The 26932-nt window shown below is 49.6% G+C and overlaps 1 protein-coding gene across 1 annotated transcript; it reads left to right on the top strand.

Annotated features, from left to right (window-relative positions):
* The first annotated feature begins 121 nt into the window (after positions 1-121).
* On the top strand, positions 122-26129 carry LOC104299285 (ovotransferrin). Its single transcript, XM_054166541.1, has 25 exons — positions 122-276; positions 2603-2766; positions 2956-3064; positions 4337-4528; positions 4711-4846; positions 5737-5792; positions 7810-7979; positions 8089-8275; positions 9408-9562; positions 11021-11114; positions 11797-11903; positions 12478-12652; positions 13752-13896; positions 15627-15691; positions 16283-16467; positions 17720-17906; positions 18087-18120; positions 20471-20580; positions 20640-20795; positions 20921-21015; positions 21345-21422; positions 22621-22703; positions 23122-23258; positions 24136-24190; positions 25259-26129. The coding sequence occupies exons 1-25, from the start codon at positions 234-236 to the stop codon at positions 25473-25475; spliced, it is 3135 nt and encodes a 1044-aa protein (XP_054022516.1). The 5' UTR covers positions 122-233; the 3' UTR covers positions 25476-26129.
* The last annotated feature ends 803 nt before the right edge of the window (positions 26130-26932 follow it).

Below are 26932 nucleotides of genomic sequence, written 5' to 3'. Positions count from 1 at the left end.
AAGCGAACGGCTTCCTAAAAATGGGCTGATCCAGGGAGGGGGACGATTTAGGAGCTATTGAGAAACAAGGAAGGACAAACAGCATTAGGTCATTGCTTTTGCAAACACAGCCAGGGCTGCTCCTCTATAAAAGGGGCAGAAAGCGGTTCCAGAGCCATCACAGACTTGGAGGGGACAGTCTGTGACCAAGGCTGCTGCACACCCCTCCCTGGCACCCGACTCCCTGCTCAAGTATGAAACTCATACTCTCGGCTGTGCTGTCCTTCGGGATAGTGGGTAAGTGCTTGCTGAAAGCAGTTTTAGGTGAAGAAGAGTCAAAATCTCCCAGGACGCCAGACTGTCCCCCGAGGCACGGCTGGTTTGGAGCTGCAGCGTGTGCCAGACCCAGGCATCTGTTCAGGAAAAGCCAGGACATCAAGTGATGCTGGCTTTCATGGCTGTGGGTCTCTCTCCACCAGGATGGTGTTTGGAGCACTGATGACAGCAGCTTTTTCCCTGGGCCAGCGCATGGAAGCTGGAGTGAGGACTGCTGCTCCCCGTAGCAAGCTGCTGAGCACAGAACCAGAAAGGAGAAGGCATTCTGGGCACTTACCGCTGGGGAGGGGACTGCTCAGGACTGGCTCTGAAGGGGAGAAATCACCCTCCAGCCAACTGCTGGGCTGGAAGAGGAGGGGGAGAAACTAGAGCAAGACCACCTTGCCAAGCCTGCATGTGCATTGGGTTAAACCTGAAGGCAGTGCATATAAAATAGATCTTAAAGAAAGATTCCTCATGGTTAGACTCCATGATCTTAAAGGTCTTTTGCATCCAGAACAATGTTATGACTGTGATTCTGTGCTTGTGGCTCTTCTGCTCTGCTCCATCCTGCTGCTGCAGCTGCAGTTTGCTTGGGCTCCTCTGCATTTTGTGCCTGAACTGTGCTGGCCCTGCTTGCAGTCACTATTTCTCGCCCCTCTCTCTGCTCACGGGTTTGGCAGGCAATGGGCAGGTAGCCACAGCAAGGAACTTGCTGCCATCTACACCTGACCTGGGGGGCCACAGCCTGGTGAAGAGGAGATCCTTTCTCAGAGTAGCCACTGGGTGTCTTCTGATTCCCCACAAATTGTGGTGGTGTCTACTGGCCTCTGGAGGGAAGTGCTCCCTGTGCTGCTCAAGCACCTCTGCTGAGTACTAGCATGAAATGAGGTTTTATGAATGGTGAAGAGTCCCTCCTCCTACCCTGCATGGAAGGAGCCCAAAAGCTCTGCAGCAGAGGCTCCTGTTGCCTTCTTAATGTTCACCAGCACAACTGGACCGACTCCCTCAGAATGTCCTTGCCCAGCCTCTGCCAATGGTAGGATGGTTGGCAGCATGTGATTAAGGTGACCATGGCTTTGGGCAGTGAAGACTTGAATGATGTAAATGGCAGCAGTAGGAATTAAGGCTAAGGATTCTGCATGTGGCCAAATTCAGCATCTCCACTGAAAGATGGAGAGATGTCAGCTGGCAGGCTTATGGCATAAAAATCAAGTGAAAAATAGTATCTCAGAGTGTGGCAGTTTGAGGCTGTGCCTTTAAGAAAGGGGCACACTGGCTAAATGTTTATAAAATATTTTGGTATTCTAAAGTGAAAGAGAAAATGGGAACAGCAGAGATTAATCTGGAGATGTCTGAATGAAATGTGCCATCAAGGGTTAGGAGGGAGTGAGCCATGGATGCCCACAGAGTCATGGGCACACTCCAAAGAGTTGCACAACTCTCTTGTTTGTAAAATCATAGAATCACAGAAACATTTTGGTTGAAAAAAGACCAATTCCTTCAAGATTATCAAATCCAATCAGTATCTAATGCTACCAAGGCTGGTCCTAACCCATGTCCCCCAGCACCACATCTCTGCCTCTTTGAAACACATCTCTGTTACTGGGTGTAGTGGAGGATGTGAGATACAAAGAGGACAGTTAAACATAGGAGATCTAGCTGCCAAGGAGGTCATGTGTGGCAACATACTGAATATAGCTTTGCCAGGTCAGAGCTGCTCTCCCTCTGCTTCAGTGGACCACCTTTCCTCTCTGATTTTGCAGTCTTGAGTTTGATTTCCGCTGGAATGTGTGGATTTGTTCCCCAGCTCCTGTGGATGCTGCCCTGAGCTTGGGTTGCTTGAATCACAATGCTAGGCAGGACATCCATTATCTAGGGACAGAAATGGTTCTCCCAGATAGTCTTGAAGGTGCATGTCAGGCAAAAAAAAGAGATGAGCTTTCTGTATGAATTAGGGGATGTGCAAGGATAATCCTGCACCTGGCTGTCACCTGAGGCCAGGACTGCAGGGAACTGGAGATTGTACATGCAGGGAGATGGGTTTTGTCTTCACTTAGTGCCTTTCTGGAGGCACCACGGAGTCTTTGTGGAGTCTCCTTCTCTGGAGACTTTCAAAACCCACCTGGACATGATGTGCAACCTGCTCTAGGTGACCCTGCATTAGCAGTGGGGGGTTGGTCTAGAGGAGCTCCAGATGTCTCTTTCAACCCCGACCATTCTGTGCTGCTGTGATTCTTCCTTTTCTGAGACTTCCTTAGAACATATCAGCTATCTCTCAAAAATAACTTTGAGGTTATTTCTACAGCTCTGTGTTTTGCTGCTCCACCCAAGCCAGTCATCAGATGGTGCACAATATCCTCAGCGGAAGAGACCAAATGCAATAGTCTAAGGGACCTCATGCAACAAGAGAGCGTTGCACTGAGCTGCCTGAAGAAAGCAACGTACCTCGACTGCATAAAAGCCATTTCAGTGAGTGGGCAGTGGATATCTGCTGGGCACTGATGATGTTACTGCAGCCTGGAGAGGGTTGGGGTTTCCTTTGAGGCACTGGTTGCTACCTGGGATCCCCCTGTAGAGAAGGACTCGCCAACAAGAACCCAGTTTTCCCTTGTGTGTCCTTGCTCTCTGTTTATTGACCCAAATCCTTCTGTTATTTAGAATAACGAAGCAGATGCCATTAGCCTGGATGGTGGCCACATTTTTGAGGCAGGCCTTGCCCCCTACAAGTTGAAGCCCATTGTTGCTGAGGTCTACGAACAATCTGGAGGTACGTTTGCATGCGGTATCTTTAAGCCAAGTAATGGTAACAAACTCACAGTGTGAAGACCATCCTTTCCATGCAGAGCCTCTGCAGTATTTCTTTGGGGTGTCTGAGGTATTGTCCCTGGCTTCCAGACTCCAGTTACACCAGAGTGTGAATCATCACCCATGGTCATAAGGTCACTGTAATGGAAAGAGGCAGAAGCAGTGCCCCATTTCTCATGTTAGATGTGATGATGTGATGATGCAGTGGCCATGGAAGGAGAACACCACGAGCAGAAATCATGCCATAAGTATGGCATGAAAAATCGTGCTGGTGTCAAAGAACTTCTGCTTTCAGTGGCCTTGAGCTGTGCTGGTAGAACAGCAAGGTAGATAGCACAATCTGCCTATCTTTCTGCAGAGTCATCAAGAGAAAAGAAATGATTGAAGAGGCAGCAACATCGCCATCAGTGTTTGTGGAGGAACATTCAGTTGAGATTACTGAGGCGAGAGGTGCAGGCAATGCACAGAAAAGAGCAGCATTAAAAGTGCTCTGCAGCCATTTCTTCTGATAAGAGTTATCTCCGTTGCTTCATCCATGCTTAGCCTCTGCACCACACTTTGTGCCTCCCATCTTTGTCCTGGGAGCCAAACCAATGCTGTAAACCCATTTTTGTCTCTCTTCCCTCCTGCAATCCCACCACATTGCAAAGCTCCCAGTCTCTTTTGACTGCTGCCCTGTAGCTCAGCCTGTTTGTCCACAATATCCAGGATTAAAGCAACATGGCAGAGTCATTCTCAACATGATAGCTAAGAAAACAGAACAGTGAAATGGAAGGCTGTGGTCTGTACCACCCCTAAAGCTCAGAGGTGTTCTTCATGTGAAGGACTAGGTAAAATTTTACAGACTCAATGTGGAATTTCAGTCTCACAAGGCTTACATGTGTGCTTCTGTGGGCAACAGGACTTGAGGGAAGACTTGCCAAAGATTTGCCAAAAAGCCTCATGAAAGCATCCTTATAAAACTATGGGCACATCTAATGTCAGTTCACTGGCAGAGCAGTTAGTGTGTGATGGTATTCTCAGGTCACTTACTGCTCCAACCTGTGATGAGCAGCGCTGGTTGGCACTGTTGCTCACCCCTAAGTAAACCAGAAGGCCGTAAGTGTTGGAGCAAAGTTGCTAATTGTTCAGAAGTGCAGCATTTAATTCTCTGAAATGGGGGTTTTGGCAGGGTTTGGAATGTTCACAAGTCCTGCTTTTTCATTGCTCCCCTGCTTTTTTCCCTGCACTGCAGGCTCCACAACCAGCTACTATGCCGTGGCCATAGTGAAGAAAGGAACAGACATCACGATAAACAACTTGCAGGGCAAGACCTCCTGCCACACCGGCCTGGGCAGGTCTGCTGGCTGGAACATCCCCATTGGGACACTCCTTCACCGGGGAGACATCAAGTGGGAGGGCAAAGAGTCAGGCTCCATCGAACAAGGTGAGGTGGGGAATGGGCTGATGTGCAGCCAGGGGTGGTGGTGCGGTAAAAACAGTGTTGCCTGATCTTCTCTGGGGGCTCAAAGGTGGCTCACAGAGCATTTGCTGACAGTCTTGTTGCATTCCCTCCCTTCCTGGCAGAAGTAAATTGTAGTCTAACTATTTCTTCTTCCTCATCTGTAGCGGTGGCCAACTTCTTCTCTGCTAGCTGTGTGCCTGGTGCCACCAGTGAACAAAAACTGTGCCGCCAGTGCAAGGGAGACGCCAAAACCAAGTGCTCCCGCTCAGCGCCTTATTCTGGGTACTCTGGAGCTTTCCAGTAAGTCATTTGTCCTTTGGGGAAGTCACAGAATCACAGAATATATCTGGTTGGAAGAGACCTCCGAGCTCATCCAGTCCAACCTTTGAACCAGCACTAAATCACATCCCTAAGTGGCAGGTCCACACGCTGGAGTCTTGGAGAAGGCTGCTCAGAGAGGTTCATGGAATTAACCAGGTTGGAAAAGACCTCAGAGATCATCAAGTCCAACCTATTACCTAACACCTCATGACTAACTAAACCATGGCTTCAAGTGCCATGTCCAAGCCCTCTTTGAACACCTCCAGGGACGGTGACTCCACCACCTCCCTGGGCAGCCCATTCCAATGGCCAATCACTCTTTCCATGAAGAAAGATCATCTACTTCAACCTCCCTGCCATGAGCAGGGACACCTCTCAACTAGACTCAGTTGTTCAAGGCCTCATCCAACCTGGCCTTGAACACCCCTGGGGAGAAGGCATCCACAACCTCCCTGGGCAGCCTATTCAAGTCTCACCACCCTCATACTCTCCCTCAGCTTAAAACCATTCCCCCTTGTCCTGTCCCTGGACACCCTTATGGAAAGTCCCTTTCCAACCTTCCTGTAGAATCCTTCAGGCATTGGAAGGCAGCTATAAAGTCTTATCCTCTCCAGGTTGAACACCCCAGCTCCCTCAGCCTATCCTCACAGCAGAGGTTGTGGAGTATACTTCTCTGGATGCTTTAAAACCCCACCTGGACACTGTGAACCTTGGCAATCTGCTCTGAGGGAACCTGCTTTAGCAGGGGGGGTTGGACTAGATGATCTGCAGAGGTCCCTTCCAACCCCTCTCATTCTTTGATTCTGTGAGATAGGGTCCTCAATGTCTGCTTTTGTTTTTAACATCTCTTCTGCTCCTCTTACCTGCAGATGTCTGAAGGATGGTAAAGGAGATGTGGCTTTTGTGAAACACACAACTGTTCAAGGTAGGCCTGTGAGATCATTTGTTTCTCTCCTTTCTAGTCCAACCTCTCACTGCTACTCCATCTTGCAATTAGTCTACACTGTGCAGGCTTCCATTCCACTCCAGGCTGGCCCTAAACATCTTCTCCTTTCATCTCCGGGAACATGTTTTGCACAGTGTGGGCTGCTATTGAGAGAGATGATTAGGGTTAGGTTCACTTTTTCTTCTCTGAGAGGTTTGGAAGGGACCTCTGAACATCATTCAGTCCACCCCTACTACTAGAGCAGAATCACCCAAAGTCAACCATACAGGAGCATTTCCAGGGGGGTTTGGAATGCCTCTCTGGGCAGCCATATTTCAGAGCCAGCTGCAATGTTGTTGCAGCGAATGCAGGGTGAGCAATTCTGTGGTTGATTCTCCTCGCTCCTCTGTCAGGGAAGGACAGGGTATTCAACCCACAGCAAGACTTCACTGACTGCACTTCTCAGAAGATGGCTTAGCATGCCCAGAACCTTCAGTGAGATCAGTAGAAGGCCACAGAGACGGTCGTGAGGCAGGAACACTTGTCCTGCAAAGGGATGCTCAGCAGGGTGGGTTTGATCAGTCTAGGGAAATGGTAGCTTTGGGGGCATCTCAGAGCAGCCTGCTTGTACTTCGAAGGAAGCTAGCAAGAGGGCAGAGCCAAGATCTTTAAGAAGGTGGATAGTGGAAAGATGAGAAACACTAATCATAAACTGAAACAGGAGAGATTTGGATCACCAGACACAAGGGGATATTTTCCTCTTGAGGACAGTCAAATAGTGGGACAAGTTGCCAGCTGTGTACTTTTCATCCTCAGAGGTTTTCAAAATCCACCCAAAGCAACCTGGCCTGCCCTTGCTTTCAGCAGGTGCTTGGACCAGAGGTCTTCAGGGGTTCCTTCCCACTTGAGTTCTCTTGTAACCAGGTGATCTGGAAGCTGGGCTCTGTTTTCAGCCTTAACATTGGCTACCTACTGGCCTTCAAAAGCCGTGTGTGGCTCTGTTTGTATTTGTATCCATTTGCCTGTCTGGATGTCCAGGCACTACTGCCACAGAAATCCTCTTATTGATGGGTTAATTAAGAGAGGGGCAGAGAGAACCTCTGCAGGTGTATTCTCCTTTCTGCATTGCCTTCCCACGACCACCATACCCTATGACCATCGTAAAGGAGGCGTGTGCCACCTGGTTTCTGCAAGGAACTCTCCCCTGAGCTTCAGCAGATATAAATAGATAAATAGATAAATAGAGCTGCCAAACAGAGAGGGACCTGGGGGTGCTGATTGACACCTGCCTAAACATGAGCCAGCAGTGTGCCCAGGTGGCCAAGAGGGCCAATGGCATCCTGGCCTGTATTAGGAATAGTGTGGCCAGCAGGAGCAGGGAGGTCATTGTGCCCCTGGACTCTGCATTGGTTAGGCCACACCTTGAGTACTGTGTCCAGTTCTGGGCCCCTCAGTTTAGGAAGGACATTGAAGCACTTGAACGTGTCCAGAGAAGGGCAACAAGGCTGGGGAGAGGCCTTGAGCACAGCCCTATGGGGAGAGGCTGAGGGAGCCGGGATTGTTTAGCCTGGAGAAGAGAAGGATCAGGGGTGACCTCATTACCCTCTACAACTACCTGAAAGGTGGTTGTAGCCAGGAAGGGGTTGGTCTCTTCTCCCAGGCAACCAGCACCAGAACAAGGGGACACAGTCTCAAGCTGTGCCAGGGGAGGTTTAGACTTGAGGTGAGGAAAAAGTTCTTCACTGAGCGAGTCGTTCGTCATTGGGATGTGCTGCCCAGGGAGGTGGTGGAGTCACCGTCCCTGGAGGTGTTCAAAAAGGGACTGGACGTGGCACTTGGTGCCATGGTCTAGTCGTGAGGTCTGTTGGGACAGGTTGGACTTGATGATCCTTGGGGTCTCTTCCAACCTTAGTTATACTGTGATACTGTGAAATTCATTACAAAGATGCCCCAGACTGGAGCTTTTTTTTGGTCTGTTTTCCTTGTGGTGCAACTCATGGTTCCTCCCTTCCTCCAGAGAACGCCCCAGGGGAGAAGGATGGCTATGAGCTTCTGTGTCTGGATGGCAGCCGTCAGCCTGTGGATAACTACAAATCCTGCCACTGGGCCAGGGTGCCTGCCCACGCTGTTGTGGCTCGAGATGATAGCAAGATTGATGATATCTGGAGCTTCCTCTCAAAAGCACAGGTACTGTCAAGCTCTCCTTTCCTTCCCTTCTTCTGTCTTTGCTAGCTCTCTCAGCTTTCCAGGAGCTTTGCTATGTATCATTTGCTGATTATTTTTCCCCTTATGGCAGGAAAAGTTTGGTGTGGGCACAACTGGCAGCTTCCACCTCTTTGGGCCACCTGGCAAGAAGGACCCAAGCCAGAAAGACTTGCTTTTCAAAGACTCTGCTGTACAGCTGAAGCGTATCCCATCGCTGATGGATTCCCAGCTCTACCTGGGCTATGAGTACTACAATGCCATCCAGAGCCTTCAGGAAGGTAGGCAGGACTTGAAACACTGCAGCGTGAGCTGTGTGTGAGAGATGGAATCAGCAAACCTCTCTGGGCAAAAGGAACAGGATTTTTTTCTCTTCAAAATAGTTCCTCTGGAAGGTATTAGCATTAAAGTGACACAACATTCACAGCCTTCACTTACATCAGCAGCAGGAATTTGCTGAGTCCAAAATCAAAATACCGTCATCACCACCACGAGAAGGGCGGAAAAATTCCACCTGTCGGACACCAGGTGGACACTCCACCTGCTGTCCCTTCACCACAATTACAACAACAAAAAATTGCCCACAGTTATTCAGCTGGTGGTAGAGATCCAGCGTGGTCAACACTGCTGCTTAGAAAAGCAATTTCTGGCATGTAAGAGGACAGAACATCTTGGGACGCCGGGTCCAGTGTTGGCCACTTGAGGGAAACAGCGTTCTCTATTTCCATCTAGTCTCATCAAGCCTTTACTGATGTCCTGCCTGGCTTTTCTGAGACTCAAGCATCCCACAGATGACCTCCAAAACCTACTTAAAATGTGTAGTTGCTCAGAGATTGCCGTGGTGGGCTCAGGCACGGTGGCATTTGTGGAAGGGTGTGGTTGGACTTAATGCAGCATCAGTACGGATTATTCCAAGGTCCCCTCACAGAGACATAGCCAGGTTGTGTTCAGAGAATCACAGAATCAATAAGGTTGGAAAAAAATCTCAAAGATCATCAAGTCCTATTTTTCCATCTTGGTCTTAATCTCGTGGTTATCTAGGCTTGTGAGGTCTGGAGAAACACAGAATGCATTACAGGCAGCTATACCAAGCACCATTAAGGCATGGTGGCCTACCTGTTGTGACGTTCTATCTAAGAGAAATCTGTCTGAGTGGCTTGGGTTACGCAGAATTCTCCTGTCTCACCCCTAAGCTGATTTTTGAGCATCCTCCACCTTAAGAATCATTGCTCCTCCTGACAGCCCAGGGCTTATTAAACCACAACATCTTGCCCTGGGCAGCAGCAGGCTTATGCAGACACATGGCTTCACAGCCGAGTCCCACATGCCCAGGAAGCAGCTTGTTTGTAGCCTGTCTGTAGCCTTGTTGTTCAGCAGGGCTCTAGGCTTATCCTCCCTCTGGTGTTTTTGCAGATGATCTGAGCTCCAGCCGCAGAGAAAACAAGACGCGGTGGTGTGCGGTAGGCAAGAATGAGAAGATCAAGTGTGACCTCTGGAGCGTGATGAGCAACGGGGATGTGGAGTGCACCGTGGCAGACAACGCCAATGACTGCATTATTAAGATAATGGTATGGCTTTTTGTCCTCTCCTTGGCCCTCTGAACCTTTCCGGTGGAGGGCAGCTTTACTTCTTTCAGCCATCAGTGTGGCTTGCTCCAGGGGATTCTGCTCTAGTAGTGGGGTTGGACTGGGCTGGCCAGCAGGAGCAGGGAGGTCATTCTGCCCCTGTGCTCAGCACCGGTTAGGCCACAGCTTGAGTACTGTGTCCAGTTCTGGGCCCCTCAGTTTAGGAAAGATGTTCAGTTGCTCAAATGTGTCCAGAGAAGGGCAACAAAGCTGGTGAGGAGTTTGGAACACAAGCCCTGTGAGGAGAGCTGAAAGAGCTGGGATTGTTTAGCCTGGAGAAGAGGAGGCTCAGAGGAGACCTTATTGCTGTCTACAACTACCTGAAGGGAGGTTGTAGTCAGGTGGGGGTTGGTCTCTTCTCCCAAGCAACAGAACAAGAGGACACAGTCTCAAGCTGCACCAGGGGAGGTTTAGGCTGGATGTTGAGAAGTTGTTCTCCACAGAAAGAGTGATTTGCCACTGGAATGGGCTGCCCAGGGAGGTGGTGGAGTCACCATCACTGGAAGTGTTTAAAAACACTTAGTGCCATGGTTTAGTTGATTAGATGGCGTTGGGTGGTAGGTTGGATTTGATGATCTCCAAGGTCTTTTCCAACCTGGTTAATTCTGTATTCTGTATCCACAGAGGTCCCTCCCAACCCCCACCATTCTGTGGTTCTGTAACAGATGGGGGGACTGGAGTTAGATTTTTAAATGCAATACTGGGAGCCTTGTGAGAAATCCCACTGGGCAGAACCCAGCCTCCCCTGGTCTTGAGTAGTTTTTCACTGATTAACATTTTTCAACCAATTTCATTGGGCAGTGTTTTTTTGTTTGGGTTTGTTTGGGGTTTTTTTGAGTTCTCCTAAGGAAAAGGCAATTTTCCAGTGTCAAGCAGCTTTTTATTTGGAAAAGGAAAGCAAAATACAATTGCTGTAAAATACAGAGAAAAACAGTTGCCTGCTTAGAAGAGGAGCAGTTTCCCAGCTTAGACAGGGATGCTGGTGGCAGAGCAGAAGGTTAGATGAGAATTGTGAAGGCAGCACAAAATGTGACCTGGAGAGGGCTATGGAAATCTCTTTGGCATGGATTCAGGCCAGGAGAGACCTGAGCCTGAGCCTGTGCTTGCCTAGGCACTCGATGATCCTTGGGGTCTCTTCCAACCTTAGTCATACTGTGATACTGTGAGCTGCTGCTGGACATGGCTACAAGTGCACAGGAATGATAATCTCAGAACTCTCCCTGCGTCACTCATACTTCATATCTGTCCAGATGCTTAGGGATGGCTTCTCCCGTGCCTTTGGCCCCAAGCCCTTCTGCTTTTCATCAAGTGCTTCTGCTACAGTCTGAATTCTGAAAAGCTTTGGCCTGCAAAGCACTGGACAGACAGGGCCATTTCATCACTGCACTGTTTTCCTTGCAGAAAGGTGAAGCAGATGCTATCAGCTTAGACGGAGGTTTTGTCTACACTGCTGGGGTGTGTGGCTTGGTGCCAGTGATGGGAGAAAACTACGAGGGTAAGCACAGCCCAGGCTGCCCCTCTGGGTCCAGGTAGTGGGGAATGAGCTGGTGCAAAAGCATTTATTTCACTCTGAAACCTAGAAAGCAGCTTCAGTGCTGCACAGTGCAGTGTTCAAGGGGAGATTGGACGTGGCACTTGGTGCCATGGTCTAGTCGTGAGGTCTGTTGGGACAGGTTGGACTCGATGATCCTTGGGGTCTCTTCCAACCTTAGTTATACTGTGATACTGTGATACTGTGATACCCTGCACCATGGTAGTCTGAGACAGCTCTGCTGACTGCTGCACACCTCATCTTTCCTTGAGAGAGTGGGTGTCAGTACTCAGGAGCACAATGACCTCCAGCTCCTCTCTGAGATCTCTCTTAAGTTCACTGATGGTTGGACTTCAACCCACCACATTATCTCAGTGAGCTTTTCCCACCAAAACAATTCCATGATTCTTCTGTTTAATTGTGAGGTCCCTATCCTTCAGCACCAGCCTGGGTAAAAACAGTTCTCTGAGCTCAGAGGAGCAGATGGAGGTTGTGCTTTGTTCTGTCGATACACAAGGTACTACCTGAAATAGTTACTTCTAGAACGAAGTTTCTCCAGAAATTAGTAAAATCAATGCTTTTTAATTTATTTTTTTTATTTGCCATCTCTTTTATCTAATATTTTCTCTTTTCTCCCCTTCCTCAGATTACAGTCAATGCAGCAAAGCAGACGGAGAACCAGGTAATTACTGCCAGCAGACAGCAGCCCTGAGGAGCCTAAGGAGAAAGGAAAACACAATCAGGAGTGGAGAATAAATGGGCAGTCTCCACACAAAGATCCACTGTGTCCAAAGTAGATACTAAAAAATTGAGAGACAGATGTATGAGTCAGGTGGAAAGTTCAGGTCTCCAAGCAGATATCAAGGCACAGCACAGGGCAGTGGCAGAGGTTTATGCACAGCTGCTGCTCTCTGGAGCACAGTCACATCATAACTGTGCCAAAGAAAAGAGGGTCTGGGTTGTAGCAGAAATGTTCTAGCATAAGGGAATTGTTCTTTGTGGAAATGGGAAGAGGGAAAGGAGGGAAGGGTTTTGTCCTTTGCTAAAGAGGAGATAAAAAATCATCATGTATGACTGGCTGTAGCCTTCCTGCATGCCCAAGTGTTGAGAGCTTGGAGGGGTGGGGAGATGTCAGGGATAACAATTTTCCAGGAGCACGAGGGGTGTAGATGCATAACATCTGCAGACTCTTCCATTGTCACTGCCTGCCAAATCATCTACAAGGGCAAAGCATTTCTCCTACATTGTTCATAGGTGCCCTCTCCCAGGTGGAGCCAGTGCTGTCCTAAGGGAGTACAGTGGGATCTTCAGATTAATTCTCCTTTAACTTTCTCTTCTGAAAGCTTCCTACTTCGCTGTGGCTGTTGTGAAGAAATCTGACAGTGGTATCACCTGGAAGAACCTGCAGGGCAAGAAGTCATGCCACACTGCTGTGGGGAGAACTGCTGGCTGGAACATTCCTATGGGCTTGATTCACAACATGACAGGGAGCTGCAATTTCGGTGAGCTGGGTTCTGCATCCCTTTCTTCCAGCTGGGAACCAGCTTGCACAAATGGTTTCCTGTCCTCATCTGATGGTCCAAGTTTCCTGTGCCTCAAAGATTCCCACCTGGAACTGGAAATGGAGAAGATTCTGTTGCTTCAGATTTCACTAAGCAAAGTTTTAGGCTGTTGGTAACTGAACTTTAAAATAAGATACTACATGTCACTTGCTTTGGGGGGCTATGCCTCCTTTCCCTGTCCTGTGCAGCAGTCCCAAAAAGGAACCTTGTGGTTAAGAGATTTCCTTTTCATAATTATAGGCATAATTTAGCTTTTACAAGGAGAGTCTGAGACACCTGGGGCTGTCTAGCCTGGAGAAGAGCAGACTGAGAGGGGATCTTCATCTTCTCAGTGTTGACAATAACTAAAGGGTGGAGGTCAAGAGGACAGGGCTGGGCTCTTTTCAGTGACACTCAGTGACAGGACAATGTGCAATGGGTACAAACAAGAACCCAGGAAGTTTCACTTGAGCTTAAGGAGAAAACTTTGCTGGAAGCATGATGGAGCCCTGGAGCAGGCTGCCTAGAGAGGTTGTGGAGTCTGGAAGGGACCTCCAGAAATCATCTAGTCCAAGACTCCTGCTAATGTTCTGAAAGTCTTCAAAGAAATCCCTGGGCAGCCTAGTCCTGGGCTCTGGCACCCTGACAGTAAACATGTTTCTCCTTAAGTGAAACCTCCTGGGTTCTAGTTTGTGCCCATTTCCCCTTGTCCAGGTGCCAGATGCAGTTGTGATGACTGATGAAAACCGTGGTGGTTTGGCCGGTGCCTGTGTGAGCTGGGAGCAGTTTGCTGTGAAAACTTTCTTCCTTTCCCACATTTCCTCGTGCAGCTGAGCCTTAGTCCTGCTTCATTGTCACTAACAAGTTTCACAGGGAAAACTGGATGCATGTGATCTGCTGTGCCCTGAATCCTGTTCCTTCTCCTGGCCAGTTTCCAGCTCCCAGTGACACTTAATACAAATCCAGGGTGACGATGCACTATTAAAAGCAAACCTGACTTTTCAATGCAGGAAAAGGGATCACTTTAACATTTTTTTTCTTCCCCTATTCCTGCCTTCAGATGAATACTTCAGTAAGGGCTGTGCTCCTGGCTCTCCCCCTAACTCCCGCCTCTGTGAACTCTGCCGAGGCTCCGAGGGAGTCCCTCCTGAGAAGTGCGTGGCCAACAGCCACGAGAAATACTACGGCTACACTGGAGCTTTCCGGTAGGTGGCGGAAACATCCAGGCTGCTTTCAAGGTCTGATCACAGAGTTTATGGGTAGCTCACATAAGGAGTACAGCCTCATGCTGATACTGACTTGCTGACCTCTTTTCCTCCATTACATTGCGGAAGGTCTGTATGTCTGTAGTGTTATATATATCACGGGACCACAGGATGTTAAGGGTTAGAAGGGACCCCTGAAGATCATCAAGTCCAATGCCCTTGCCGGAGCAGAATCTTGAACAACTCACACAGGAATGCATCCAGATGGGTCCTGAAAATCTCCAGAGAAGCAGACTTCATAACCTCTCTGGGCAACCTGCTCCAGTGATCTGTGACCTTGGCAATGAAGAAGTTCCTCCTCATGTTAAGGTGGAACCTCCTGTGCTGGAGTTTATATCCATTACCCCTTGTCCTGTCACAGGGTGCAAGTGAGAAGAGTCTGTCCCCTCCCTCTTGACACCCAGCTTTACATTTTTTCTTTATGCAGCTTCCTGCAAAATTATGTAGAAAGCTCCCATTCTGTAAAACTTGTGCTCTGATCTTTAGGTCTGGGTCCAGGGTGGTTCTCTTTCCACTCTACTCTGCTCTGGTGAGAACACACCTGGAATACTGTGTCCAGTTTTGGGCTTCCCAATTCAAGAGAGACAGGGATCTGCTGGAGAGAGTCCAATGGAGGCTACAAGGATGACTGGGGGTCTTGAACATCTCTGAAGAAAGACTGAGTGACCTGGGGCTGTTTATTCTTGATAAGAGAAGGCTGAGAAGGGATCTTATGACTATCTATAAGTATCTGAGGGGTGTGTGTCAAGATGAAGGTGCCAGGCTCGTCTCAGTGGTGCTCAGTAACAGGACAAGGAACAATGGCTACAAGCTGGAACACAGGAGCTTACACCACGAGATGTTTCTTCATGCTGAGGGTGACAGAGCTCTAGAGTGGGCTGCCAATAGAAGTTGTGGAGTCTCCTCTGGAGACTTTCAAAACCTTCCTGGATGTGTTCCTGTGTGACTTGCCCTAGGTGATCCTGCTTTGACAAGGGGTTTGGACTTGATAATATCTACAGGTCTCTTTCAAGCCCTAACATTCTGTGATTCTGTGGTGCCTTCAGGTGAACCTGGAGAGGCACAAGCGTTTTGGCCAGACCTCCTACAATGACAACAGTGCTGCAATTTTAACACAGATAAAGAGTATTAAAAGATGGAGACCTGCAAAGAATGCTGCCACTGGATACTCTCAGCTACAAAGGCTGCTGGCTTAGTTAAAATGAACGATCCTCTCAAAACTGCAGAACCCGGAGGCCAGCCCCGGAGCATCTCCTCTGTACCTGCTCAGTATCAGCTCAAGTCGAAGTAATTCATAATGGGCATGAATTGAAAAAGATAATGAATCTTACCTCATTTACATCTGATAGAGACCCTGCTTCAGAGTGTGCAGTCCTTTTGGTGCCAGTCAGTGTTCTTACAAGATGTGCAGGCAGCCGTTGCAGACAGCAAAGCAGACGCTGAGCCTAGCCAAGCTGCTTCTGACAGTAAAATAAATGCCTGACTTATCATGTGAGGAGAATGCACTCCCCCCCACCCCCTCACCCCCAAATGTATCAAAGGACTGTGTTTCAGATATCCAGGGCTCCCAGGAGATGAACTTAACAAAATAAGGCAGGTCAGAATCAAAGCTGTGGGAATGGGCCAGGATTCAGGCACCCACATCAGCTGCCTTTCTCTGTACCCCTCAGGTGTCTGGTGGAGCGGGGTGATGTGGCCTTTATTAAGCATTCAATCGTTGAGGAAAACACTGATGGTAGGTGGTTAATCTGTTGCATGGCTCTTGGCAGGGCTGCCTTCCCCTGTCTGCATTATTCTTGTTCCTGTTGCTGAAGGTAACAGCAGCTTTACCTGCTCAACCTGTCAGTCTCACCCCTCCTGCAGAAGCAGACTTCAAATGCCTTCTGCCCAGGGTGGCTCTCCCCAGGCATTTCTGCAGGGACACTTTCCCCCTTTCCTGCAAACTGTAATTTAATTTCAGCTGCACAATTATTCAGGCAGTCCACTAGCCACAGAATTCTGCCTTGACACCTTTGTTCAGCCCTCTAGCTCCCCACTTGCCTGAAAATGTTCAGGGCATATTTCTGAAGGCAGCAGCTGAAGTTTTCCCAGTATTTGGGAAACGAGGCAAGAGAGATGATGTAACAAAATCTCCCTGTCTGCTCCAAGTGTCTGACTCATCCCACTGACTTTTCCTGAGGTTTACTTACAGCCTCCTTTGTACCTGCCAAGTCTCCAGGTGTCACTGTAGGTGCAGGCAGGGACAACCACCTTGCTTGGGTGTTGTGAGGCTGGTGTTCCTCTGCGAAATGAGATCTCTGAATCTCCAAACCAATTCTTCTTAAAGGCAGAAATAAAGAAGACTGGGCCAAAAGTCTGAGAATGGAAGATTTTGAGTTGCTCTGCACTGATGGGCAACGGAAAAATGTCATGGCTTACCGGGACTGCCACCTGGCCAAAGTTCCTACCCACGCTGTGATCACACGTCCTGAGAAAGCAAGACAAGTCCGTGAGCTGCTGGAGAGACAAGAGGTTAGTAGGACTGGAGGTGGAAGAGATCTTCTAGGGTTGGTTTTATGTGGCCTGTTTTCACCTTTAGAGCAACGATGCTCTGAGTTTCCTCTGCTCAGTGCAACCTGGAAGATTTTAACCTGCCGATATGGGGTGATAGCATTGTCCCCCAGCCTCCTGCTTCCTCCATCCCATCCAAACTGCTTTCTCCTCTGCTGCTCCAGTGTATCTTTAGCACCATTTATGTGTGTATATATATTCATGATACACATATATAGTATAGATACACAAGTATTTGCTAAAGATATGTGTATTTATATGTACATTTAGCAAATACACCTGGAGGTGACAGCCTGATTGTAGCGGCCGCTCTTGTCACGCTATATTGCTTGGGCTGTCCCCCTGGGAGGGGTTTCAGAATCTCTGACAAAGCTGGGTCAGGCACAGCCCTGTAGGACAGGAGCCACCCTGCACACACACCTCTTGCAGCTGCTGCTGTAAAGGCAGTCAGGTTCAACCAGCTCTGTTGGATTTTACCCTGGAAACGTTAATATTGCTCCACTGTTGGGGTCTGCTGGTGGGCGGTAGGAAGTCAGCTACTTTTAACTCATGACCCAGGCATAGGACCTGCTAGCAGCATCCAAGGATGGTCTCTGCATGCAGTGACTCTGAAATGGAAAGAAAATGGCTTTGACAGTTGTGCCACAACTGAAATAGCCTTCATTTGTTCTTCAGTCTGGAGAAGATAAAGCTCCAAGGAGACCTTATTGTGGCCTTCCAGTATCTGCAGGGGGCTACAAGAAAGCTGGTGAGGGACTTTTTAGGGTGTCAGGGAGTGATAGGACTGGGGGGAATAGAAAAAAAATAGAAAAAGGTAGATTCAGATTGGATGTTAGGAAGAAATTCTTCACTTTGAGGGTGGTGAGACACTGGAACAGGTTGCCCAGGGAGGTGGCAAGAAACCCCATTCCTGGAGGTTTTTAAGGCCAGGCTGGATGTGGCTCTGAGCAACCTGATCTAGTGTGAGGGGTCCCTGCCCATGGCAGGGGGTTGGAACTAGATGATCCTTGAGGTCCCTTCCAACACTAACAATTCTATGATTCTATGATTTAACCAGCTGGACAGAAGATACAGTCCTAAATTTCTGGAGCTTGGCTGGGGGCTTCCCAGAGTAATGGTGAAGGACTAAGACTAAGAACTAGGCTTGTAAGAGCTGGATCTTGCCAGCTTCCTACTTTTTCCATACACTTCCCTCTTTCTGCCTTTATTTTAGAAACTCTTTGGAACAAAAGGAGTGGCAAAAGACAAGTTCAAGATGTTTGAGTCTCAAACCAAGGACCTTCTCTTTAAAGACTTGACCAAGTGTCTGGTCAAACTCCGTGAAGGAATAACGTACAAGGAATTCCTTGGAGATCAATACTATGCTTCAGTTGCTAGCCTCAACACCTGCAATCCATCAGGTAACTGTAAGAGCCCAGGACAAGTCCACAGATTGCTGTTCTCAGTCTCCCAGGCACATTTTTCTGTGGCAAGATGACATTTCCACACAATTACATTGTTGGTGTGGCTGGATGTGTGCTGGTGGGACTGGAGTGTTTGAAGGCAGGATTTTAACTTCTCCCTGCCCTTTTCCTTCTCAGATCTCCTCCAGGTGTGCACCTTCCTTGAGGACAAGTAGTGACATGGGAAGGACCCTTGTTGGAAGGGAAGGAAACCTCAAGCCATGACTCCTCTTGTGCCCTCAGCACCAAACACCAACCCACAGAGGGCCCTCTGCCTTCCTGCCCTTCCTCATCACTCTGAAAGTGGCTGTTTGAGACTCTGCTGTTCTCTACTGCTATTACAGCAAGAAATAAAATCTCAAATCTGAATGGGTGTCTTGAGATCCTTCAAAATGTTCCTTACACCCATTCCTTCCTCAGTACCTCTCCCTGTAGGACAGTGCCAGAAACCAACGTGGCCATTGCCACTTCAGGCTACTGCTGCCCCTTAGAGAAATTTGTTTCAACGTTTGCCAAAGTAAAATGAATTAAATGTGCCCTGGAGCCTAATTAGGAGATGTTTTGTACTCTCTGTGCTTTAGCTTCACCCAGGTTATCCCATTAATTACCCAGAAGATGAGAGCTGCCCAGCGTGGTTGGGGGACAGGCTCTTGCTGTGTTTGTCAAGGAAGCGGAAGGGTGGAGAAGAATAAAAACCAAAACAAGATGATATGGCTGGAAGTAGTTTCTGCTAGGCAGTACTTTTAAAACATGTGTAAGTATATTGATGGGGAGAGTACAGGGTTAGACTTCCTTTCTGCAAAAACAACCCTAGGATTTACTTAGAAACATGTGTTTTGGTAGCTTTGTCCAATGTGCTGCTGACCTGAAAACAAACCTGTAAGTGGGCAGCCTGGCTCTGATCCAGGATGAATATAAAAAGGCAAGACACAAACATCTGCTGAGGCTCTCTGCTTCACAGGAGCGGAGTCTAGGCTAATCCAGCAGGTCTCAGTCCTGCTGTCAGGGCAGGCTTGAAGGAGCTGCTGAGGGCAGAATGATGGTAAGATATTCCGGCTTTGAGGGAAACCACTGTGAAAAGCCTGGCTCTGTCTTCCAGATGCCAGGTGCAAAGGTGATAATTTCTTCTCCAAGCTCAACAACTCCTGGTCCCACAGCCTCACTCCATAGGGTGAGTCTCCAGACCCTTGCCCATCTTGGTGGCTCTCTTCCAAGCAGGCTATCATTCATGGACATCTTGCTTGAATCAGAGGATCTAAACTCAAACACAGTACCTAGATATAGTCAGAAAGCTCAAGATGTTTTGTCAAACTAAGGACATGGTGCTAACCTGAGGGGGGAAATCACTTCCTGCACCTCCATAGATTTCACAGAACCACACGGAGGAGGAGCCACCACAACGTTTTCAGGAAAGCCAAATGAGAGGAGAATATGTTTTTTTCAGTAGTGCAAGAGACAGAAGTTGTCCAGTGAAAGTGTAAAGCAAGACTTCTCCCAAGGGAAGGGAAGCACTTACATTGGACAGTTTTAAGACTTGGCTTGGCAGAGTGCTGGGCCATCTCATTTCAACGACACCATCACCTAGAAAGATTGGATGAGATGATCCTTGGGGTCCCTTCCAACCTGGCATTCTGTGATTCTTCCACATGTTGTCTAACCAGGATTGAAAGAGACCTCTGGAGATCATCTAGTCCAAAAGCAAGATCACCCTAAGCAGGTTGCCCAAGATCATAATGCCAAGGCAGGTTCTGAAAGTCATAGAATCAATAAGGTTGGAAAAGACCTCAAAGGTCATCAAGTCCAACCTGTCACCCAACACCTCATGACTACTAAACCATGGCACCAAGTGCCACATCCAATCCCTTTTTGAACACCTCCAGGGATGGGGACTCCACCACCTCCCTGGGCAGCCCATTCCAATGGCTAACAACTCTCTCAGTGAAGAACTTTCTCCTCACCTCGAACCTAAACTCCCCCTGGCACAGTTTGAGACTGTGTCCTCTTGTTCTGGTGCTGGTTGCCTGGGAAAAAGAGACCAATCTCCTCCTGGCTACAGCCTCCCTTCAGGGAGTTGTAGAGAGCAATAAGGCCTCCAGAGGAGACTCCACAACCATTCTGGGCAGCCTGCTCCAAGGTTCTGGCACCCTCACATGAAAGAAGTTTCTCCATACGTTTAGGTGAAACCTCTTCCGTTCCAGTTTGTGCCCACTGCCCCTCGTCCCGTCCCTGGGCACAACTGAGTCTGGCCCCATCCTCCTGCCTGCAACAGCCCTTCAGCTCTTGCTGAACATCGAGAAGAGTCCCTCTCAGGCTGCTCTTTACTAGGCTTAACAGCCCCAGGTCTCAGCCATCCCTCCTCACCGAGATGCTCCAGTCCCCTCAGCATCTTCACAGCCTCTGCTGGACTCTCTCCAGTAGTTCCCTGTCTCCCTGGAACCGGGGAGCCCAGCCCTGGCCACAGCAGCCTCTCACCGCCCCCCAGCGCCTCGCTGTGCCGTGCCTTGCACCTCCACACGGGAAAGGCACCGAGCTCCCTCACGGCCGGCGCCGGGCCGAGCCGCCGAGCTCTGCCCCAGCCCGCCGCCCGCCTCCCGCAAGCCACGCCCCCTTGCCCCGCGGAACTACGACTCCCGTGAGCGGCGGCGGCCGCGCCCCCGGCAGCCCGGGCCGGCTCCGCTCCTTTCCCGGCAGGGCGCGGGGCCGGAAGCCGAGTGCGGAGTGCGGCGACGTGTGGCGTGGCGGCCATGGCGGCCGGGCTGGAGCCGCACCTGGAGGCGCTGCTGCGGGCCTCTGACCCCACCGTGCTCTCCGTCCTTCTGGCGCTGATCGCCGTCGTCATCACGCTCTGTGAGTCGCGGCCCGCGGGCAGTCCCTGTCGCGCCTCGGGGAGCGCCGACCCGCCCGGCCGCGCTGGCGGAGGGGCGCCGGTGCCGGCAGCGCCGGGCTGAGGTGCTCCCTCCTCTCTCCCGCAGTGATCTGGAGGTTCGTGCAGAGCAGGAGGAGCAGCCGGAAGGCCGTGTTGCTGCTGGGCCTCTGCGACGCGGGGAAGACGTTGATTTTCGCGCGGGTGAGTGGGGAGCCGGGCCGGGGGTGGGGGCTCGTAGCGGCCACGGGAGGAGCCCCGGGCGGGGAAGCTGCGGGCGCCCGGTCAGCCCCTGGCGGCCTCTCCTGCTGGTGCTGTGAAGTATTTGCAGGCGCATTATGTTTTTCTTGTTTTAGTGATGTGGAGAAGCACTGTATTAACAGGTTTGTTTGGGTTTGTTTTATCCCTTCCCCTCCCCCGCCCCATGCCTTGGGGGAAAAACCTTCCTGCAATGGGACAGTGTGAGCCGATGAAGCAGGAGGCTAGTGCTCTTCCAGCTGCCTTTCTCTGAAAATGAGTTTTTTTTCCTGCAGCTGTTGACAGGCAAATACCGTGATACCCAGACGTCCATCACCGACAGCTCTGCAGTGTACAGAGCCAGCAATGACAAGGTGAGCAGGCAGGTTTTCCACTCTAACTTGTGCGTGGTTGCTGCAGCTAGTACCAACTGGCTTTGGTTTTCTGCTCCCTGTGCTAAACGTGGCTTGGTGATTTTTGTGCTGTGCAGTCTTCCCAGCTTGTCCTGAGCTAGGTCTGAGCATAGGCTAGAGTTTTCTAGGCAACACACACTAAGCATTCTGGGTGGTATTAGGGACTGCTCCTCTCCAGGGGTTCTTTCTTCTGTGCTTGTCGAATTGTGAAACCTTTTTTGACTGAAAACCACATCTGTGTATTGAGTTTTGAAAGGCAGGCAGCATGTGGTAATTTTTCTATAGGAGAGCAAAAGGAGCTGCTTTTACAAGTGTAACTGGTCACAAGTGGCCTTCCCCAGGGCTCAGTTTTGGAGCCAGTTCTCTTTAATGTCTTTAGCAATGATCTAGAGGAGGGATCAAGGCACGCTCAGCAAGACTGAGGTGGCACTAAGCTGGGAGGGGATGCTTGAGAACAGTGACGTGGCTTTACTTGACCACATCTTGAGCAGGAGTGTGAGAGGCATTTGTTCTCTGTAACATCACTGCTCTCTCTGGCTGGCAGCCTGTGGAAAGGGAAACTTTCTATTAAAGTCCCTTGTAAGGCTTCCTGGGGAAGTTTTGTGTATTTAGGTAGACTTGCAGTTGGGTAGAATGTGTGTGTGAATGGATAACTTGCTTCAGAGATTAGTATTCAGTATGAAGGACTTGCAGGAGAGCAGTTCCTGGTTTTGCTGTGCAGAGGTGGCTGCACTTGCTGTGTAAGTCTGCAAGAGGAAGGTGATTGATGAAGCTTTGTCACTTGCACTGTGTGTCCCTACTGGTACCTAATGGTACTGTGGCTGAGAAAAGCGTTAACATTCTCTTTTCTCTGCAGTCATGCTTTCTCTTAGCTCTGTTGGGTGGTTTGTTGGTGGTGTTGCCTTTCATACCGAGGCTTGGCCATTAATGTTGTTCCTCAGCATTTACTTTGCCTGTCAGAATTGTTTGGGCTGGTGGAGAGACTGCACCTTGAGGAGAGTTAAGATGCATCTGCCCAGCACGGAGATTGCCTTGCCTAGTGCTTGCTGCTTCAGCAGCAGGCTGTCTGGAAACCAGTATCAGTCTGTTTTCACCCAGTCCCTGATCACAGGTACCCACAGACTAGGTGTTGCTAATACCATCTCACTTCTGTTCCCAGAGTGCTAATGTGACCTTAATCGACCTTCCAGGCCATGAGAGTTTGAGGCTTCAGTTCTTGGAGAGGTTCAAGGCTGCAGCCAGGTAACTTGGAGGAGATTGGCAGGGGAGGAGGGGGCAGGTGATGTTTTGAAAAGGGCTGAACCAAGGGATAGTGCTGGGGATGCTGTGAGCTGGACTGCATTGACTGGTGGTACCCTGAGAGTCAGCTCTGCCATCAGATAGCAGGGGTTAGTTACTGTCCTGCTTTCCTGCTTACCTGTGTTTTTAGTGCATCAGGAGGTAAAGTAGCTGTAGCAGGGAGGGGTACAGGCATGTAGTGTATTCCCAGGGCAGAGAGGGGAAGATGTCCTGCTTGGGCTGAACTTGGGCTGTATTTCAGCCAATACATACTATCTTGCCCTTGTGTTGGATGAGATGAGTTGTGGAAGTAGGTGTTAGATGAGGGGAAGATGGCTGCAGAGCTTCAGGCCCATCATATGTTCTTTCCTCTCTCCTTCAGAGCCATTGTGTTTGTGGTGGACAGTGTGGCCTTCCAGCGGGAGGTGAAGGATGTGGCAGAGTTCCTCTACCAGGTCCTGGTTGATAGCACCGTGCTCAAAAATGCACCAGCCCTGCTGATTGCTTGCAATAAACAAGGTATTGTGGGCTGGACATATTGGGGTTGGCCCTTGAGTGATAGGGGTGAATGCCCTCGATGCTGAATTTGTTAGGAGTTGGAGTTTCAACAAAACAAAGGCTTGAGCTGAGTTTTAAACTTGGACTACTCATCAGGAACATTTCTATCAGCCATTGGAAGAATTCTTATGTCAGGTGTGTCTGATAGCTTTGAAGAGAAGCACTGTGTGGAGGGCCCATGGCTTTTTAGATGGCCTTAAGTAAGGCTTTCTGTTTGTCAAAACCAGGATCAACTTCAGCATAATGAACTGTTTGTACACACTTGGTAGCTTTATTGTCAAAATCAGATGGCTGACAAAATGGATTGTTTTCTCTTGGCTGGACTAGCAGGAACAGCTGGACTGCATTTTCAAATCCCTACAACCTTGACAGTGAAAGTGTGAATCCCTGTGAGACAAACCAAATCTTTTGAGCAGCATCAGATTAGGGTTTTTAACTTCTTTTGTGTACTTCTTCAAGAGCTCCCTGAGGCCTTCTTGGCTCCACATGTCATGGGTTGAAAAAGGCTGTGTTGAGCTCTAATGCCAGGAGAGATGAGAGTGCTGGGCCTTGTGAGCAGGACATGAAACCCCATCCTCAGTTTGAAGCAACTTAATGGCCATCAAGATAAAATTAATTCCCTATGTTAGATCAGGCTCTTGGGTAGCTTCCATTCACACCTGCAAACCCAAAGCTCCAGAATCTCTTCTCCTAGCACAGACACAGCCATCATTGTCCTGGTGGCTCTTGAGACTGCACAGTAGGAACAGGCCTTTCTGTACCTGCAGGGGGGAGGAACCAGCTTGTGAATTCTGGCATAAAACCAAAAAGCTAATTTCCTTTCCTTTTCTCTCTCCAGATGTCACAATGGCAAAATCAGCAAAACTAATTCAGCAGCAGCTGGAGAAAGAGCTGTAAGTATGAAACTCTGCTCCTCAGTGCTCAAGGAGTCCCCTTGAGCTGCATCTAAGTAGAAAAAGAGCAGTCTGTTTTGTCCCTGTAGGTGTAACTGGGATGAGAGGAGACTGCTCCTTGCTAAAGCATGCACAAAAGCAGTGGGCACAGTGTGTTGCCTCCTAGAGTCTGTGGGTTGGAGAAACAGCATGCCAGTCCTTTCCTGAAGGCTGCCAGAGTGCTGCCCTGTCTGGGATACAAATACCTTCCAAATATCTTCCTCACACTCTGTGAGTGGTGAGAAGGTATCAGTAGCTCTACTCAGTTGTACTGGCATAAGGTTTTTGGAAGGGCTCTTCTGATGCCAAAGGACTTACTGTGCAAAGCTGGACAGCTGGGTAGGGAGTATTTGGTTTTCCTGGTCTGCTAACAAGCATTGCAGGAGCCTGTTTGGGACCCTGTGTTGGCTCTGTTCCACTGCCCCCAGGAAGGAGATTAACCTGGGAAGACAAATATGTGATCTGTTGCTGAAAGGCAGGAGCAGGGGTGTCATTGCAGCCTGGTCCTTGAGCAAGAGTTGCTCTCAGGAGCAGTGGGGAGACTCCACCCCCCTCTAAATCCCCAAAGGTGTTTGGTACACTCAAGGGGCAGTGGGTTGTGTCCCTGATCTTACAGGTGGCCCTTCTCAGTCAGTCTGTTAAAGTGGTGCTGATCCTGAGCACTGTGGGCTGTGGAGTGTCATTCCTGGTGGCTGGTGCCTGCCATGGGGCTGTTGGGGAAGCTCAGGGGAGAACATCATCGCTTGGCTCTTGCTGTTTATTACAGACCCAAACCTGTTTAAGCACCTTCTCCTTGAGTGGCCTCCTGTCTCTCTTGCTCTTTAGTGCCTCCCCTCAGTTATGCCTACTGGGGAGAAGTGGCCTAAGTGCCTGCCTCTGCCAGTGCCTTGCAGGACAGCAGTGGGGCCTTGTATCCTTGGTGTGGCTGGTGTCTGGTTGGCAGATCTGAGTCTGAAACACGCCGGCAGCTGTGGCGTAGGTAACCTGCACTTCGCTCGCAGTTCTTGACCCTTTCCCTTCTCTCTGCAGCAATACCTTACGAGTGACACGCTCTGCAGCCCCCACCAGCCTGGATGGCTCAGCCACTGGGGCCCCTGCCCAGCTGGGGAAGAAGGGCAAGGATTTTGACTTCTCCCAGCTACCCATGAAGGTGGACTTCGTGGAGTGCAGTGCTCGGGGCAGCAAGGGAGAGGAGGGAGATGCCGACTTCGAGGGCCTGGAGAAATGGCTGGCCAAGATTGCTTGAATGGAGATGGGCAGGGCTGGAAGGAGAGACGTGGGGAGGCTGAGGGACAGGACTGAAAGGAAGAAGATGGTTGGAAGCACTCAGATCTCACCTTGCTGTAGAAAGTAGAAACTTAAAATGGAAATCAGCATTGTGGTATTTTTCTCTGCTGCTCATGGGCTTGGGAGCAACGTGGCACAATTGCTGGTGTAATTCCCTCAGACTGTTCACAAAGCAACATTTAATTCTCCCCCCCTCCCCTCTTCTTTTATCTTCCTCTGGGATGCTCACACTCTGAGCTTAATCTGTTTCCATAATCTTTGGCTTTTCACTTGGTACTTGCCAAGCAAATTAGGAAGGAGTGCATTGCTAGGTGAGTTTTAGATTGGAGCCTGTGTGTTGTCTCATTCTGGCTTAACATTGCAGTGCTGTTGTGTCTTGAAGCTACTGGTCTCCTCCTGATTTGGACTTCCTTCCCCAGCCGCTCACTGCTCGGGAGCACTGTGCACATCACCTCTGCTGCCTTGGCAAAGTGCACAGATTCTTGGTTGGGAAGTCATCGAGGAAAGGATAAAAAGCTGTGTTCCTCTGTGTCTCCTGCTTTCCTGTTCTTCCAGATTTGTGCATTCTCCTGTCTGTGGGCCTGGGGTGGCTGCCTGCCCTGCCTTGGTCACCGTGTGCCGCCTGCGGTGCCTGTGTCCTTGGGTGATTCCCGCTGTTCTTGGGAGGGCTTTTATTGTTTTACTCTGCTTCTCCTTCCCATACTTCTCTCATAGACATGTGTGCACTCTCCAAGTGGCAGAGTTTTAGTAGGGCCTTAGCTTGAAACTGTGAGGTGGGCACATGTTTGGATTGATAGCAACACTGCATGTGAAGTGCAGCGTGGCAGACGTTGGCTGTGCAGTCCCTGTCTCCTGCTCCAGTCACTGCACTAAGAGGCTTTGGGTTTTTTGTAATGAGCCAGCAGTTGTGGCAGAATGAGAGGGAAGGTCAAGGAGCTGCTGGTACATTAGTGTGATTCCTCCTCCTGAGGAAGATGCTCGGTGAAGAGGGGAAAGAAGTGTGAGGTTTTTCCCAGTTTGTTCTCATTGGTTTGCGGTGTTTGAAGCCAAAGTTGCCACTGCCTGTGTGATGTCAACTATCAGATTTGCAGTGAAGATGAAGAGGATGCCTGTCATTGGAGCTAGCTCAGTAGGCTGCTTGGAGTATTGGAGGGCAGTGATTCAGCCTATTGCTGAACTGTCCAAGGCACATTTGCTCTCCTCCTCCCCGTGCTCTGGGCAGGAGCATTGGTTATCCAAAGCAGATCTTCCAGCAGCGTTCAGGTTTGTCATGTGGGAGGCAAGACCCTGGTGCTGTGCTGTCCCTTCAGCTTCTCCTTTCTCAGCAGCCTTAAAACACAGCTGTCCTGTCAAGTAGCTTCACAGAGCTCTTTGCTGTGATAGGGTGTGCAGTACCTATGTCAGGGTGATTGCTCT

The sequence above is a fragment of the Dryobates pubescens genome, chromosome 13 (genome assembly GCF_014839835.1).
Source record: "Dryobates pubescens isolate bDryPub1 chromosome 13, bDryPub1.pri, whole genome shotgun sequence".
NCBI classification, from domain to species: Eukaryota; Metazoa; Chordata; class Aves; order Piciformes; family Picidae; genus Dryobates; species Dryobates pubescens.
This window is presented reverse-complemented; position numbering and strand designations above follow the sequence as displayed.